Raw genomic sequence first — 16,514 nt, 5'->3', positions numbered from 1 at the left:
ACTTAACCTTTATTCTGCAGTATTTTTTAAACTATATACTAATTACATGATTGCACTTATTTCAATTTTACTTATAAATTCAACAAATATTTGGGTTCTTAGTGGTTACTAGACACTGATCTTGACTCAGTGATGACCCTCTAACAGCTTCCTAAGAAGAAAGAGGAAATGTTCAATCATAAAACATGGAGAAAAATAAAGGTCAAGATTAAGCACTCAGCTGCTAACCAAATGTTGGGGGTTTGAACCCACCAGCTGCTCCTCGGGAGAAAAGACCCGGTGATATGGGGCAGTTCTACTGTCTTACAGGGTCTCTATGAGTTGGAATCAACTTGATGGTACATGAAAACAAGAAGTAGTATTAAGTAGTCACACTCCAATTTTCTTCTTCTGTAATATTTAATATTAATATTTAATTAAAATATTTAATTACTAATTTCTGAGATGTGAGGATGCATTGTAACTCGGCACTTTAAAGATGTTCATGTTGTGTTTTTAAACACAAATTCTTTGCATTTAATGATATGGCTCTCATCTTCTTACAGGAAAATATTCAGATAGTATTATTAAAAATAGATTAATTTCTTAACAGATTAGCACACAAAATAAAGAATATCACCTGTGAGTACTGTGCCCCTTTAAAAAACTATCTATACAAAACCAAATGGTCAACAATTACTTTAAAACAAAAATGAGAAGGTAAGGGGGGCAGGGAAACGAGATTAACGTAAACAGAGCAACCAGAACAGAAATAATAAGAATGTTCACACATCATTAAGAATGCTAACCAATGTCCTGGAACAATTTGTGTAGAAATTGGTGAATGTGAACCTAAATTGCTGTTTAAACCTTCACTGAAAACACAATAAAATATTTATAATATAAAAACAAACAAACAAAAAATAGGTTTATTTCTACCTAATCAGCTAGATCTAAACTGCCACCCTCATCACTATCTCCTTACCATGCTTTATTTTTATGTGTTGTTACCTGAATTATTTTACCAAATGATGTTCAAAGCTTTGAGAAACACTCAAAACATGTTATTTTAAAATTCTTTATGCAACTATATCTCAAAACACCTACAGTAAGGAGAAAAGGATGACATAAAACAAATTAAATGAAATTATTCGTTCTACCAATTTCCCCAGTTTCCATGAGTAGAACTAATTGTAATCAGAGAACTAAAACAAAAAGATAAAGGATTGTGAGGCGCAGACAAAAATTTTAAAGAACATCTTGATGAAACAGGGAAAGATTTTAAGACACAAGTTTCCGCCATAAAACACTATATCTTACTTTACATATTTTCCTTAATTTAAACATCTTTTAAAAATCACCACTTTTTACCAATCGCTGTCTCCTTTGAATTAACGACTTAGAATGAATCTCTATTTGCAGTTTGCCCACAGAGATTTATAGTGGAGCCTGAAAGGGATGTGGGTACCCAGAAATGGTGATAAGTAGAATGAGGCGGGGCTCTAACATACTAACTTTTCCAGAAGACTGAATGCCTTTGATCATAGCCAAGCAAACTATGACCCAGGCAGCCAGCAAGCAGATGGTCATCTTCCAGTTTAAGCCCCCACTTTCAGACATGGAACTGGAAATATTCAGTGCTTCTCTGTACCAATAATAGGTGGTGGCGGAACTTTTTTCACATTCAGGCTCCACAACTGTAGAAAGATAGGAAACACATTACCATTTTAGAATAAATAAAGTAAGCCTATAAATCAATTCCTAACATGTTCTAGAAATGCACTACCATTTTACAACAGCATTTACATTCATGACAAGGAAGAAAATGTGCAAAAATGTGAAGAACCAATAGACATGCATCCTCTTTGATATTTCGTATTATGCATTTCTGAAGTAAGAATACGTGTGCTTTTTATCAAAGTAATTATAACAAATTCAGATTTATCACCTCTCCCACCTCCACAATTATCTGACTGACCATCTAGGGGCAGTGCTGTCAAATGCAATAGCTGCTGGCCACACAAGGCTTCTGAAATGGGGCTAGTCTGAAGTGATGTAAATGTAAAATATATACCAGATTCTGAAGACAGTATGAGAAAAAAAAATACCGTTGCCATAAAGTCGATTCTGACTCATAGCGACCCTACAGGACAGAGTGGAACTGCCCCATAGGGTTTCCAAAGACCGGCTGGTGGATTCGAACTGCTGACCTTTTGGTTACCAGACAAATGCTTAACCACTGCACCACCAGGGCCCAGTGTGAGAAAGATACTGTAAATTATTACATTAGTAATTTTATATTATATGTTGAAATGATAATATTTTGGATATACTGGGTTAATAAAATATTTCACCCTCTCTACTTTTTTAAATGTGGCTACCTGAAATGTAAAATTACACGTGTGACTTGCATTATATAGCTATTAGACATTGCTACTACAGGAAGTTTTTCTTTATTTAATCCTCTGATATAAAAAAAATGAGAAAACTATGAAACAGACCCAAAGAAATAAAAGCAGTTAGAGCAATCCAAATTCTTCTTTTTGTTCTGTTTTATTTTAATGAAAATGTAAGGTATCAAGAGGATGTACAAAATAAGAGATGTACAGAGTTCACACCTGAAGGCTTACAATCTTTTACCCTAACGGCATGGGGCACAATAAAATGACTTGGGAAGAGATAGTAAAATTAGATTGTGCCGAAGGTCTATCTCTGAGTATGCCAATCTAAAACGTGAGACAAGTTTGTTATGGAAACAATTTTGAAAATATTTTTCCATATTACTGTAAAAAAAGAAAAACTCTTTTGAAAGTATGTGCCTTTACCAATCTTATGATCTTTAAATGGAAAATCATTACATTATTCATGTCTTACAAGTATGTGAAGCATTTTTCACCAAAGGACACTGATCCCAAGGTAGAGGTTGCTGAAAAGACTGAGAAAAATAAAACAAACTCCAGCCAATGATGACATTGTAGTAGAGAGCCACAAAAAAGCACACCTGAAAAATAAAATAATGTGATTACATTAAAACTCTCATGCTTTCCTTTGAAACAATAAGATGAAATGCGTAAAACACCAGCTAACTCATTTTATTTTCTATTTGAAACAAATTATCTTTCAAAACAAAACTCATCTCTCTTATAGGCCTTAAACCAAAGAACAAACCAAACCCATTGCCATCGAGTTGATTCTAACTCAGAGCGACCCTATAGGACAGCACAGAAGTGTCCCATAGGGTTTCCAAGGCTGTGAACTTTATGGAAGCAGATTGCCACATCTTTTTTCCACGGAGTGGCTGGTGGGTTCGAACTGCTGATCTTCTGGTTAGCAGCCGAGTGCTTTAACCACTGTGCCACCAGGGCTCCTTTTCTTACAGACCTTAGGAACATAAATTAATAAGATTGAGCTATATTAACATTTACAGCTGATTTTATGTATTAGCACGTGCTACAGTAGTGTTTTTTAAAGATAACTGAAGAGGTGAGAAGAAACACATAGAGGTTTCAATTATACGTGAACAATATAGTCCCAAGCCCTATAAAAATTATTCCATATACCATACCAGGAAACTTACTACACAACTGGCAAATCCAATCCCGCCCAGTTTAGGGCTTATGTAATTCCACACGCCAATGCTGCCTCGTCGAATTCTTTGACCCACAGAAAGTTCCAGGAAAAAAAGAGGAATACCTATTACCATAAGCAGTATAAAATATGGCAAAAGATATGCACCTACAGGGACGAGAACAAATAAAATAAACTATATTTTCCAATATTCACAATAGAGAAGACACTAATCATAATTCTCATGAAAAGCAATATTTGAGCTTGTATACAGTATAATTATAGAGAACTTTAAAGAAAATGCCATTACATTACTTTAAAATTTGTAAAAATTGACACCTGAATTTGCTACGAAGTATTTCTGGAAAAAGTTGGTTTTAGTTTCATGTTATTAAAAGGGTAAAACAGCTTCCTTTTGCATAAAAATAATTGATTTTTAAAATTGATTATTTTCTTGAGTAGGTTTCATGAACTCCTGGACATATTATTCACACAAAGTTTATCAAATCATTTATTAAATTTTATCCCAAACCATCTAAAGTGTCATGCATTCGGAACTTGATAATTTAGAATGAATGAGACTTTGTTTTAAAAGCTGACTTATTTTCCTAAATCAAATAACATCATGGAAGAAGAAATGACTGCCTAGATTGAAAAGAAAAAATAAAAAAAGGAAATACAATATCATTTTTCCCGGCATACATTTTATATGAAAAGTACAGTTCAAGAAACTAATAATTTTTTTTTTCTAGAATTCTGCAAAGGAGTGGTGGGAATGGTTGAAAAAAATACTAAAATAAGCTAGATTTTGGTAAAACAATTTAGAGCTCAAGCTCATTCACGAGGCATTCAATGTCTATTATAAAAATGTATGCACTATTTGCCTTGTAGTAAAGTTTCCATACTTAAATATTATTTTTCAGTAAATCTCAAGACATATGACTAATGACTAAAAAATGTACTGAATAGTTTGGCAATGTTACTCAAATAGAAGACATTAGATACTATTTATTGGATTTTAAAAATTAAATATTTGACCTCTACTCATTTCTATATGGGAATACATATGTAAATTATTTACTAAATATCCTCAGAGACGGACTTCCTTCAAATTTCTTCTCTGAAGTTTTGTCTAATCAGATAATGTCACGCATGTAATTTAACTGATGATACAAAAAATTTTTTAAAAAGCTATTTACTATGTTTTTTTTCTATTTTAAAATAAGTGTCTAATTGCATCTGAATAGACTTTGGAGGTTTTTCAAATTGTTCTGGTGGTTATTCTGCTGAAGAAGTAAAAATCAATGGATTTTTAAGAATTATTTATCTCAGTATCTAAATATCTCTGCAATAAAGAATGCATACAAGAGTATTCCCCTAAGTTAGTGCTGGGTATATAATCTCTATCTTCTTAGGGTTAATTGTCAGTCTTTTGGACTTAGTTGATTCTGTAAAGGGGAACATATAGTATGGATGTATTGGCTTATAAAACAGAGCTATCAAAATCCTAATTCTAAAATAATTAGTAACGTTCACAGATTGACATGAAAGTGTTTCCTAAAGAACTGAAACAACAACAAGAGACAAATGAAAGCACATTTTAATAGTTCCAGAGTGTGAGTGGGTGTATCTGTGTGTGCATGGCTACAAAAAAACAGGAATGAATAAAACTGGACTCACTGGGATTCTTTGCTCTGTCAAGTGTGAATGGCATGCTACTGGATACTTAGCCTTTTCTTCTAATTGCATTTACTCTAACATTAGCTCCCATATTAAAAATAATCATAGTTAAAGGCTTAATTGAGCATTTACTATTTGCCAAGCACATTTCCAAACATGTTCCACGTAGTCTTATTCCTCAAAAGAATTCAGTGAGGAAAGTACCATTATTATCCCCATTTTACAGGTATGAGAACCAAGGGCAAATAAGTGAGATAAGTTATAAAAGGTCACATGGCTAGTGTTGGAAAGAGTTAGGCTTCAAACTATCAAACTGACTTTAAAACCTGACCTCTTATCCTCTAGACTATACCACTTATCAAACTTAACCATTGTGCTTTAAGTATAATATGTTTAGACAAGTTATGTTTTAGCTATTACCTTTTAGCTCTATTACTCATAAAGTGCCTCATATGATTGATGGATAAGATTTAGGTAGCCTGAGCTGTTTGATTAAACAATCAGAATATACTACTCGAGTATCTAGAAGGCTCAATGCTGTACTGCATATAGAGTCAGCATTTTGTACTCTTAACAGTCATCTTGAAATAAAGTCAATTTGTATTGTACAATAGATGCACTACCTCTCTTTAGTATTTGTGTATAGAAAAGAGGACACAACACTATGAAGGGCATTTTGACTCTTTTACATATGAAAAAGCCATTTTTGCTAGCAATTACTAAATAAGAAATCATTCAGGGCTCTTCAAAAAAAAAATTTTACCAAATGGAAGGCAACCTAACAATTCAGCCAAAACAGTCATCTTCCTTAAGAAGGTTTGCAAGGTGAAAGGAATCAGAATTAATCTTCCATCAGTCTTGGCAAATGGAATGATTTGTGAAAAGCAAAAAAGCAAGGCAGTACATAATTACTTATAGCTGATTTGATAAATAATTCATATGTGATGTTACCAACTAGCTAGAGAGCTTACAGTTTTGTAGAATGATGTGTGGTATATCACCAACTTCATGTATTGATTTTTAGTTCTCAGGCAGATTTGTCAAATAAGCTACTTTTTCCAAACTTCTTGTTTGTGCCTGGTTAAATTAACTAAGAAAGATCTTAAATATATTTAGTCACCATAACACATTAGCATTTGTATCTCTTTTAGTGGCTAAGAAGTATTTTCACATTTTAATGGGTATATTTGATGAAGGGTTTTGTAGATTAAAGTTATATTAAAAATAAAAATCATATTTTTGTCCAGTCAACAAAACTATCACAAACTGGAATCACATACCGATATGTTCTTTCTAGTCTATGCCGGCTGAAATGCACAGTTTATGGAATATTTAGTTTTAACCACACTTACTTTAACATCTTTCATGGAAATAGATAATTTTCAACTCAGACGTTAGTTAATATAGCATTCCGTTTGATTTTGGTGTGCTATAGAGCTAACATCCTACACAAATAATCAATTCCTTTTTATGTTTTTTTTTTCTTGATTTCTAAGACAATTTTTCCTAAGTTGCTCTTAGTAATTACAGGCACAAGTACAAAAAAGTAAAAATATCAATGATGATGCAGATACCTCCTTTTAAAATTAAGGATGCTAATTTCTTTAAAGTTTTCTTTGAAACTGAACACTGTCCTAAGACACTATAAAATAGGGAATCAAATATGGAAGATATCTAAGAATGACGAATGTCTGGCATTATATTTATTATATATTTACATCCCTTCTAATGGGATCTACAAATTTCTGGTGAGCATATGAAGATCTTGATCACTCCAAATTATATATCATCTTTGCTTTTTTGAAGAGTGAGGCAACTTAAAATTCAGAGTTAATAAGCCACAGGGAGAAAATTCTTTCTTCCCCAATTTCTCTTACATCAAAAACTTTAGATTCTTCAAACAGACACAAGAGATAACACACTTCTTAAAGAAGTGTAGATCAGTAATTCAGAGATATTTATAGATACACAGATAGACTTTGAGAATTTAGGACCCTTAAGCAATCATTACCTATCCCCTGCAAATCAATCTACTTCTATGGAAACCTAATCTGAAAACAGCTAGGTTTACGTCCCCCAAAGGAATCTTTAGCTTTACAATGGAACTCATAGTTTCTAAAACAACGAGACTGTAGCAACAATGAGGAATTCAATTGCAATTTACTACAATAATGTATCACTTAAAAAATAAGTACTTACCACCTCCATTCTTCTGACATAGGTATGGGAATCGCCACACATTCCCTAAACCTACAGAAAATCCAACTTGTGCCAGGATGTATTGTAGTTTATTGTTCCAAGCTGGTCTTTCATCTTCAACTTCAGATCCTTCTTCAACATCTGTATCTTTCTCTTCTTGAACATCAACAATCAGTTCACTCTTCTTAAAAGCATCTTCAGCTGAGTCTTCGTTTGAAAGAAGGTCTTTGACAGATTCGATAACCTCATCATCTAATTCTCTTTTTACCACCTTGCTATTCTTAGGCATTGGAAAGTCTGAGTAGTAGTATTTTTTAAATCCCGTTAGGGAAAATACGTCAATTTTTTTAAAAAAAACTGTTACTTGATATTAAGACCAAGGAGGATATCAAATAAATCCTTGATAAAGGTGATAAAGTCTTAAGGATCTTGGATCTGTAGGTTCAATATTCTGTAGGTACCTGTAAAACTATAAGTTGAGACATCATAAATGTTTAATGATGAAAATGTTAAAAATACTGAGTCACCCTTTCTTATTCATTTTTACGATAAAGTTTCTTTCTATAAACCTAAGTATAGAACTTATAGATAGTTCATAGCATTTCAGAGCTTAATATTTCCCAAAATGCAATAACTGTAAAGCATATATGATCTTCATACATATTTTCTTTAAGCTAACATCCTCCTTCTTGCAAAAATCAACTTTGACCTCAGCTATACTCCCAATGCATAATGTATATATTCTCCTGTTCATTAGTAGTTAGAATTTTGAGACTCTTTTTTCTTAATTCTTTCTTTTTTCCTCTCTGACAAAAGTAGATCTTTCACTGTATAACCCTTACTTTGTTCCTTATAGAATTACAAACACAGTTGCATACCAACCCAGTAATATTGTCTTATACAGAATCTCTTCTGATCACATACTCATCCATTCACTCATTTCATATGAATTGTGATAGGACCTTAAGGAAAACAAACATTAATGAAACATACAGTGTCTGCTTTTAGAATCTAATAGAGAAGAAGACACATCTCAAGTAACCATACTACATGCATAATTTAAATGACCCAACATCATTACCATAGTAAAGATCAGGAATGTTCGACAAAAGTTGACATCAGAGTTAGGCAAAAATGGAGGGAAGCCACGCCTATGCATAAAAAACACAAAAAGTGGTAAAAAATTCCTGCTATTCATGTGAACATTCTCTCAAACAATTCAAGAAAAAACACTCTCTTCACTTTGGCATTATTTTTCCCTTTCTATATTTGTGTGTTATTTCTCATATCCTTTTTTCTATCCAGAGACAGACCAAGTGTTCAAGGTATGTCCACAGACCAATGAGATTTTCTATTTTAAAAAAACAGGTGATTCAAATTCCAACAACATTCTTTAACAAGATGGAAAAACAAATCACCAACTTTATATGGAAAGGAAAGAGGCCCCGGATAAGTAAGTATTATTAAAGAAGAAGAAGACAATAGGAAGCCTCAAACTTCCCAATCTTGGAACCTGCTATACTTCCCAATCTCGGAACCTGCTATACAGCCACGGTAGTCAAAATAGTGTGGTACTGGTACAATGACAAACACAAAGGCCAATGGAACAGAATTGAGAACCCAGAAGTAATCCATCCACCTATGGACAGCTGATCTTTGACAAAGGGTCAAGGACCATTAAATAGGGAATAAATAGTCTCTTTAATAAATAGTGCTGTCAAAACCAGATATCCATTTTCAGAAAAATGAAACAGGATCCATGCCTCACACTATACACAAAAACTAACTCAACATGGATCAAAGACCTAAATACAAAACCTAAAACTATAAAGTTCATGGAAGAAAACATAGGGTCAAGCCTAAAACCCCATTGCCACTGAGTTGATTAGGGGCCTTAATTTATGGCATAAACTATCAAGCAAAAAGTGCGCAAATGGCACAAGATAAACTAGATAACCTAAGACCCCCTAAAATTTAAATGCTTATGCTCCTCAAAAGACTTCACCAAAAGAGTAAAAAGAAAGCCTACAGACTGGGGAAAAAAAATTTTGTCAACAACATATCTGACAAGGTTCTAATCCCTAAAATTTATAGAAAAACTTCAACACCTGAACAACAAAAAGACAAACAATCCAATCAAAAAATAGGCAAAAGACATGAACAGACACTTCTCCAAAGAAGACATTCAGGTGACTAACAAACACATGAAAAGATGCTTGTGATTATTAGTCATTAGAAAGATGCAAATCAGAACTACAATGAGATATCTCACACTGGCAATAATGGCACTGATAAAAAAAAAAACAACAACAGAACGATAAATGCTTTCGAGGCTGTGGGGATATTGGAATACTTATGCACTACTGGAGGGACTACAAAATGGTACAGCCATTATGGAAAACCATATGGTACTTTCTTAAAAAGCTAGAAACAGAAATAACTTCCAATCCAGCAATCCCACTCCTAGGTATATATCCTAGAGAAATAAGAGCTGTGACATGAATAGACATATGCACATCCATGTTCATTGTAGCATTATTCACAATAGCAAAAAGATGGAAACAACCTAAGTGTCCATCAGCAGATAAATGGATAAACAAAATGTGGTACATACATACAATGGAATACTATACAACGATAATAATGAATCTATGAAACATCTCACAAGGTGGATGAATCTGGAAGATATTATGTTGAGTGAAATAAGTCAATCACAAAAGGACAAATATTGTATGAGACCACTATTATAAAAAGTCAAGAATAGGTTTACACATAGAAACATTCTTTGATGGTTTGGGATGGAAGGTGGGGGTGGTGGTACAGGGAGAATTACTAACTAAATAATAGACAAGTGTTACTTCTGTTACATGGAAAGGCAATACACAATATGAGGGAAGTCAGCACAATGTGACCAAGCCAAAGGAAGACACTGAGAGGTTCATAAGAATAATGAAAAACTACAGTAAATTCTATAAAATGTACAATCCTGCAACAACACTAATAACAAACCATAATTTGTGAGTATATATACAGGTAAACATGTATGCTAAATAGGCATAGGAGGACATATGGGGTACACCAGCATTCATATATACTTATGGTTATGGATATATAGTTCTACATACATACTTGTAAATGCTGCATGTATATTCACATATACAACAGAGCACATAGGGGGCACAGTTATAGAAACTACTTAAACATTGGGACTGAACTATGGGGCTTGAAAGCTAAAGACCATAGAGGACATCCAGGTCAGTTGGCAAAACACTGTTCATAAAGATAATGTTCTACATCGTAGTCTGGTAAGTAGCATCTGGGGTCTTAAAAGCTTGGGAGTGGACATATAAGGAGCAACTATTGGTCTCTTTCCACCTGGAGCAAAGGAGAATGAACAAAGACTCAAAAAGCAATTAGTCCAAAGGACTAATGGCCCACATGAACCACACCCTCCTCTACCCTGAGACCAGAAGAAGTAGATGGTACCTGGCTACCACTACTGATCAGTCTGATTGGGATCACAACAGAAGGTCCTGGCTAGGATGGGTAAAAGACACAGAACAAAATTCATATTAAAAAAAAAAAAAAAAAGACCCAACTTGCTGGTCTGATAGAGATGGTAGGAACCCCCAAGACTACTGTCCAGAGACAATCTTCTAACTTGAAACTGAAAACCCTCCTGGAGGCCACCTTTCAGCGAAATAATAGATGGGTATATAAAATAAACAATAACACCTGTGAAGAATGTGCTCCTTAGAACAATCAACTATACCAGACCAAAAGGGTAACATTTGCCCAAAACCAAGGATGAGAAGGCAGGGAGAGACAGGCAAACTCGACAAATGGAAACAGTCAACCCAGGGAGGAAATGGGGAGAGTGCTGACACATTGCAGGGATTACAAACAAAGGCATGGAACAATTTGTGTATGAATTATTGATTGGAAAACTAAGTTGCTATGTAAATTTTCACCTAAAGCATAATAAAATGTTCAAAAAAAAAACAGGTGACTAAACATACAAGTGCTTCTTTCCAAAGCTAGATCAGGAAGCTTTAAGAAGAAATGTTCCAAGCATTCTTCCATTTCTACAAAAAAATAGAATTCCTTGATGGGACTGCGACTAGATTTACATTACAATTCAGAGAAAGGAGCCCATCATACTTTGTGATTGTAATGAATAAGTAAGTATACCAAATAACCTGATTTTAAAAAAAGGATTCTTTAACTTGACTATGGAACTTATTAATTACCTTTAGGTTTGAATGCTGTTCAGTTATTTCCAAAATTAAAATATATATCCTAAGAGCAATCACTTAATCATTTAGGATTTGTTGAACACTAAGAGACTGTGAAAACAATTCTGAAACAGATACATTCCCAAAATATTGTGAGTGATAGACACATCTCTAGAATCAGTGAAAAACTTCTCACAGTGATTATTTTAAAGAGCCCAACAAGGTTGTGATATGGAAATATGTTCATGAGTTTAGGAATTTATCTGTCTAGTTTGCATAATATCCTCCTAGAGCCCAATAAATATTATTTGAATAAATGAATGAAAACAACCACTGGAGAACTGAAATAAACTAATTTTTCAAATAATTTTGCTGGAAGAAAATAAACTGACATATAAGAAAATGTGATTTATAAGGCAGGAATTATGCATATTAGAGGTCTATGTTTACCAATAAGCTGTTCACATAGTTAACTATAAACGGATTAGAATATCAATTTTAGAATCTAAAGAACTTGGATTTGTGTCCTAGCTTGAGTACTTGTTGGTTGTGTAACTTATGGCTGTTACGTTTTTCATAACCTCAGTATCCTCAATAAGCACTAGTCTGCCTTGCCTTGTATTTTTTTTTTTCCATACAAATAGAAAAGTATAGGGTATATCCTAGTTTAGAGATACTATTACAGTAAAAACGTGCCATTTCATAAAGAAAAAATTTTAAAGCCAGTATAACTCATAAACGTCACAACTATTTTAGAACCTGTTATATTTCTTCATACATTACTGATCTTTGTAGAAAAAAATACACACAAAAAAAAACACAAAACAAAAAATAACATCTTGGTACACTACTCCATGTATTTTTTATAGCGAATGAATAACCATCTCTAACTTACATAGGGTATCCTTTGAAAAAGTTTACATTTAAAAATTCTGATTAAACTCTCTGAAGCTTATATTTTCTATAAAAAAAAAGGTGTCTAATATAAACAAAATTTAAATACATTATATTATAAATACCTAAAATATACATAAATACATACACACATATTGTATAAGGCAATGACCCTAGGCAACTTTTATAAAATCAAAGTGCAGATGTTAGGTACCGTCAAGTCAGTTCCAACTCATAGCTGCCCTATGTACAACAGAATGAAACACTGCCCAGTCCTGCATCATGCTCACAATCATTGCTATATTTGAGCCCATTACTGCAGGCACTGTGTCAATCCATCTCTCGAGGGTCTTCCTTATTTTTGCTGACCCTCTACCTTACCAAACATGATGTCCTTCACCAGGGACTGGTCCCTCCTAATTATATGTCCAAAGTATATGAGACAAAGTCTTGGCATTCACGCTTCTAATGAGCATTCTGGCTGTACTTCTTCCAAGACAGGTTTGTTCTTCTGGCAGTCCATGTTATATTCAATATTCCTCACCAACACCATAATTTAAAGGCATCCTTTCTTTTTCAGTCTTTCTTATTCATTGTCTAGCTTTCACATGCATATGGCTTGGGTCAGGCTCACCGAAGTCCTTGAAGTGACTTCTTCGCTTTTTAACACTTTAAAGAGGCCTTTTGCAGCAGATCTGCCCAAGGCAATGCATTGTTTGATTTCTTGACTGCTGCTTCCATGAGTGTTGATTTTGGATCCAAGTAAAATGAAATCCTTGACACACCTTTAATCTAAATTCAGGTGGGATATAATCAAGGTCACATTTTGGCTTTTGTGGACTTGTTTTAATTTTCTTCAACTTCAGCCTGAACTTGCATATGAGCAATTGATAGTCTGTTCCGCAGTCGGCCCCTGGTCTTGTTCTCACTGATAATGTTGAGCTCTTCAATTGTCTCTTTCCACAGATGTAGTCAATTTGATTCCTGTGTATTCCATCAGGTAAGATCCACGCGTATAGTCGCTGTTTTAAGTTGTTAGAAAAAAGTATTTGCAATGAAGAAGTCATTGGTCTTGCAAAATTCTATCATGCGATCTCCAGCATCATTTCTATCACCAAGGGCATATTCTCCAAATATTGTCCCTTTTTCGTTGTTTTCAACTTTTACATTCCAATCGCCAGTAATTATCAATGTGTCTTGATTGCATGTGTGATCAATTTCAGACTGCAGAAGTTGGTAAAAATCTTCAATTTCTTCATCTTTGGCCTTAGTGGTTGGTGCGTAAAATTGAATAATAGTCGTATTAACTAGTTTGCCTTATAGGTATATGGATATTATCCTATCACTGACAGTGCTGTACTTCAGGATAGATCTTGAAATGTTCTTGTTGACAATAAACGCCACGCCATTCCTCTTCATTTTTCATTCCCAGCATAGTAGACCATATGATTGTCCAATTCAAAACCGCCAATACCAGTCCATTTCAGCTCACTAATGCCTAGGATATTGATCTTTATGTATTCTATTTTTTACACCTTCCAATTTTCCTATATTCGTATTTCATACATTCCATGTTCCCATTATTAATGTTTGCAGTTGTTCCTTCTCATTTTGAGTCTTCCCACATCAGCAAATGAAGGTCCCGAAATCTTTACTCCATCCACATCATTAAGGTTGGCTCTACTTTGAGGAGGCAGCTCTTCCCTAGTCGTATTTTGAGTGCCTTGCAACCTGAGGGGCTTATCTTCTGGCACTATATCAGATAATATTCTGTTTCTATCCATAACATTTTCACTGGCCAATTTTTTCAGAAGTAGATCTCCAGGTCCGTCTTCTGAGCCTTTCTTAGTCTAGAAGCTCTGCTGAAACCTGTTCACCAAGGATGACCCTGCTGGTATTTGAAATATCGGTGGCAAAGCTTCCGGTATCACAGCAACACACAAGCCACCACAGTAAGACAAACTGACACATGGTGGCCTGATTTTGTTACTTATGTTAATTTTGTATTTTAATATATTTTTTATCTCAGCCTAATTTCTGCAGATTTTAAAACTTTTTGTTTTGTTTAAATTAAGGCTCACTTGTATACTCTAACATAGTTTTTCTGTTACTGAGGTCTTTGTTTTCTCTCTTAGTTGGCTAAATTTCACGATTGTCTAGTGGATCCTCCCTTCCCTTCCCCTCCAAAAAAAAACGGGGCTCATCTATTCTCTTATGAATGAAAATATTTGCCTGAGGCTTTATAATTGGAATACAAACTGATATTATTTATAAAAATTGGGATCACACAGTCTTTTCCGTTTATTTTTATAGTAGTTATGAAGTTATTAAAAGTCCTGAGAAGTCTTAGGACAGCCTTTTTGTTTCCCCTTTCTACCTCTACTTTAAATTGCTAGGAATTCTTTATTCTAGTCATTTCTTAGTAATCAGTGTTGGGTTGGCCCCTCTCTATCATGATGATGATGATGATGATTGTAAATAAAAGTCATTAAGAAAAACCTATTATTTTATCTTTTAGTATTTTGTGTTTTATTAGTTCTATTCTCTTCTGAGTACACCAAATATAATTTTTTTGGATTACCTTTACCTAACCTCAGTTTCTATTAGCTTTTTCACTAAATCACTTAAATAGTTGGCCTTTTCCATCTCTAGAAGTTTCTTTAAGACTGTCCTCCATGTCTCTGGATGTGATTTTACTTATTCTAGTTTTAATTGTTTCTAAGGTGGCTTTGATTCCTATAATTGTTTTCCTTCTCTTCTTTTTCTTTTCCTGCAATCTTTCACCTGACTTTTTTTCTTCCTTTTAATCTCTTATATCACTTGAGGTTTTTTTTGAAGAGGATGCCTTTTTTATTTCTTGTATTTCTTTTGTGAGCTTTTTTTTTAAAGAAGTAATCTCTTTGAAAGTATGGTGTACTCTGTTTCCTAACATATAGTACGCATTTGTCTCTTGCCTATCTCTCTTTCTTATTTAACACTCCTTCACCCTCTGTTTCTATGCAAGACTTTTTTTTCTTAATAATTTACTAATTTTTGAATGGGAAGAGTTCTATCTTGGCATACTATTTAGTAAAGAAAGTGATGCCATACAGATAGAGCACAGGTGGAGTGAGCTGAGACATTTTGCATCTTTAATTAAAATTTATTCTCTGAAACAGAGGTGTACAAACTTTTTCTGTAAAGAGTCAGATAGTAAATATTTCAGGCTTTGTAGTCCATAGGAGATCTGTCCCAACTACTTAACTCTGCTGATGTAACAAAAAAGCAGCCAAACAATATTTAAATGCATGAGCATAGCCGTGGCCCAATACAGTTTTATTTACAAAATCATGCAGTGGGCTATATTTGATCCAGGGGCCCTAGCTTGATGACCACTGCTCTTGAATATTTATTGGGCAGTTGCAGATAGGAGGACCTCATCAGATAATGATGAGTAGGGCTAATGCAACACCTATATGCATATGAAGAGCAGTGGATAATGGCTTGGCTCCAACTGGCTCCCTGACATAGGAATAGGTGATACTAACTTGACAGAGGCAAGGAAGTTAGCTGGTAGTAATTCTACTACAGTCCCTATGAACTACCAAGGACTGATACTTCATCACCCTCTACCTCACTGCCTTCCTGGACACTCCGGATTCATTACTGCTTCTAGTCTCAGGTGTACCAACAGTTAATATAGTGTTGAGAATAATCAATTTCTCTTTTTAATCTAGGTTTATGGCCTATTTTTATGGACGTAGTTCTTCAGGCAAGCTTTTGGAATTCACAAAAATCTTTATCCTTCAAAAGAGTCAGCGCTTGAAAGGTCAAATTTTCTTTAGCTTTTAAATTATGGTTTCTACGTTTAGGTTTTCAAATCCACCCAGAAATTCAATTTAAATCTTTACTTTTGGCTATATGCAGCCTTTGCACAAGAAAGGAATGCCTCTAATTCAATGGGTGGTTTAGGTAAAAAAA

At 34.1% G+C, this 16,514-nt stretch overlaps 1 protein-coding gene across 3 annotated transcripts in view; it reads right to left on the bottom strand.

Moving 5' to 3' along the window:
- The window catches only part of SLC6A15 (solute carrier family 6 member 15), a 66,255-nt gene that overhangs the window by 18,047 nt on the left and 31,694 nt on the right, over window positions 1-16,514 (bottom strand). The window contains exons 2-5 of one of the 3 annotated variants that reach the window (XM_023743143.1): window positions 7,426-7,894; window positions 3,545-3,714; window positions 2,854-2,980; window positions 1,495-1,676 (exon numbers count right to left, since the gene is read on the bottom strand). In XM_023743143.1, coding sequence (XP_023598911.1) covers window positions 1,495-1,676; window positions 2,854-2,980; window positions 3,545-3,714; window positions 7,426-7,714 — 768 coding nt within the window. In that variant the 5' untranslated portion in view covers window positions 7,715-7,894. Of the gene's footprint in view, window positions 1-1,494; window positions 1,677-2,853; window positions 2,981-3,544; window positions 3,715-7,425; window positions 9,147-16,514 lie in introns of those variants that run through there. The other 2 variants (XM_023743142.1, XM_023743144.1) reach the window with 2 other exon arrangements.

Source organism: Trichechus manatus, unplaced genomic scaffold, assembly GCF_000243295.1.
Source record: "Trichechus manatus latirostris isolate Lorelei unplaced genomic scaffold, TriManLat1.0 scaffold00238, whole genome shotgun sequence".
Taxonomy (NCBI): Eukaryota; Metazoa; Chordata; class Mammalia; order Sirenia; family Trichechidae; genus Trichechus; species Trichechus manatus.
Note: the sequence above shows the minus strand (reverse complement) of the source record. Positions and strands in the feature narration are given on the sequence as shown.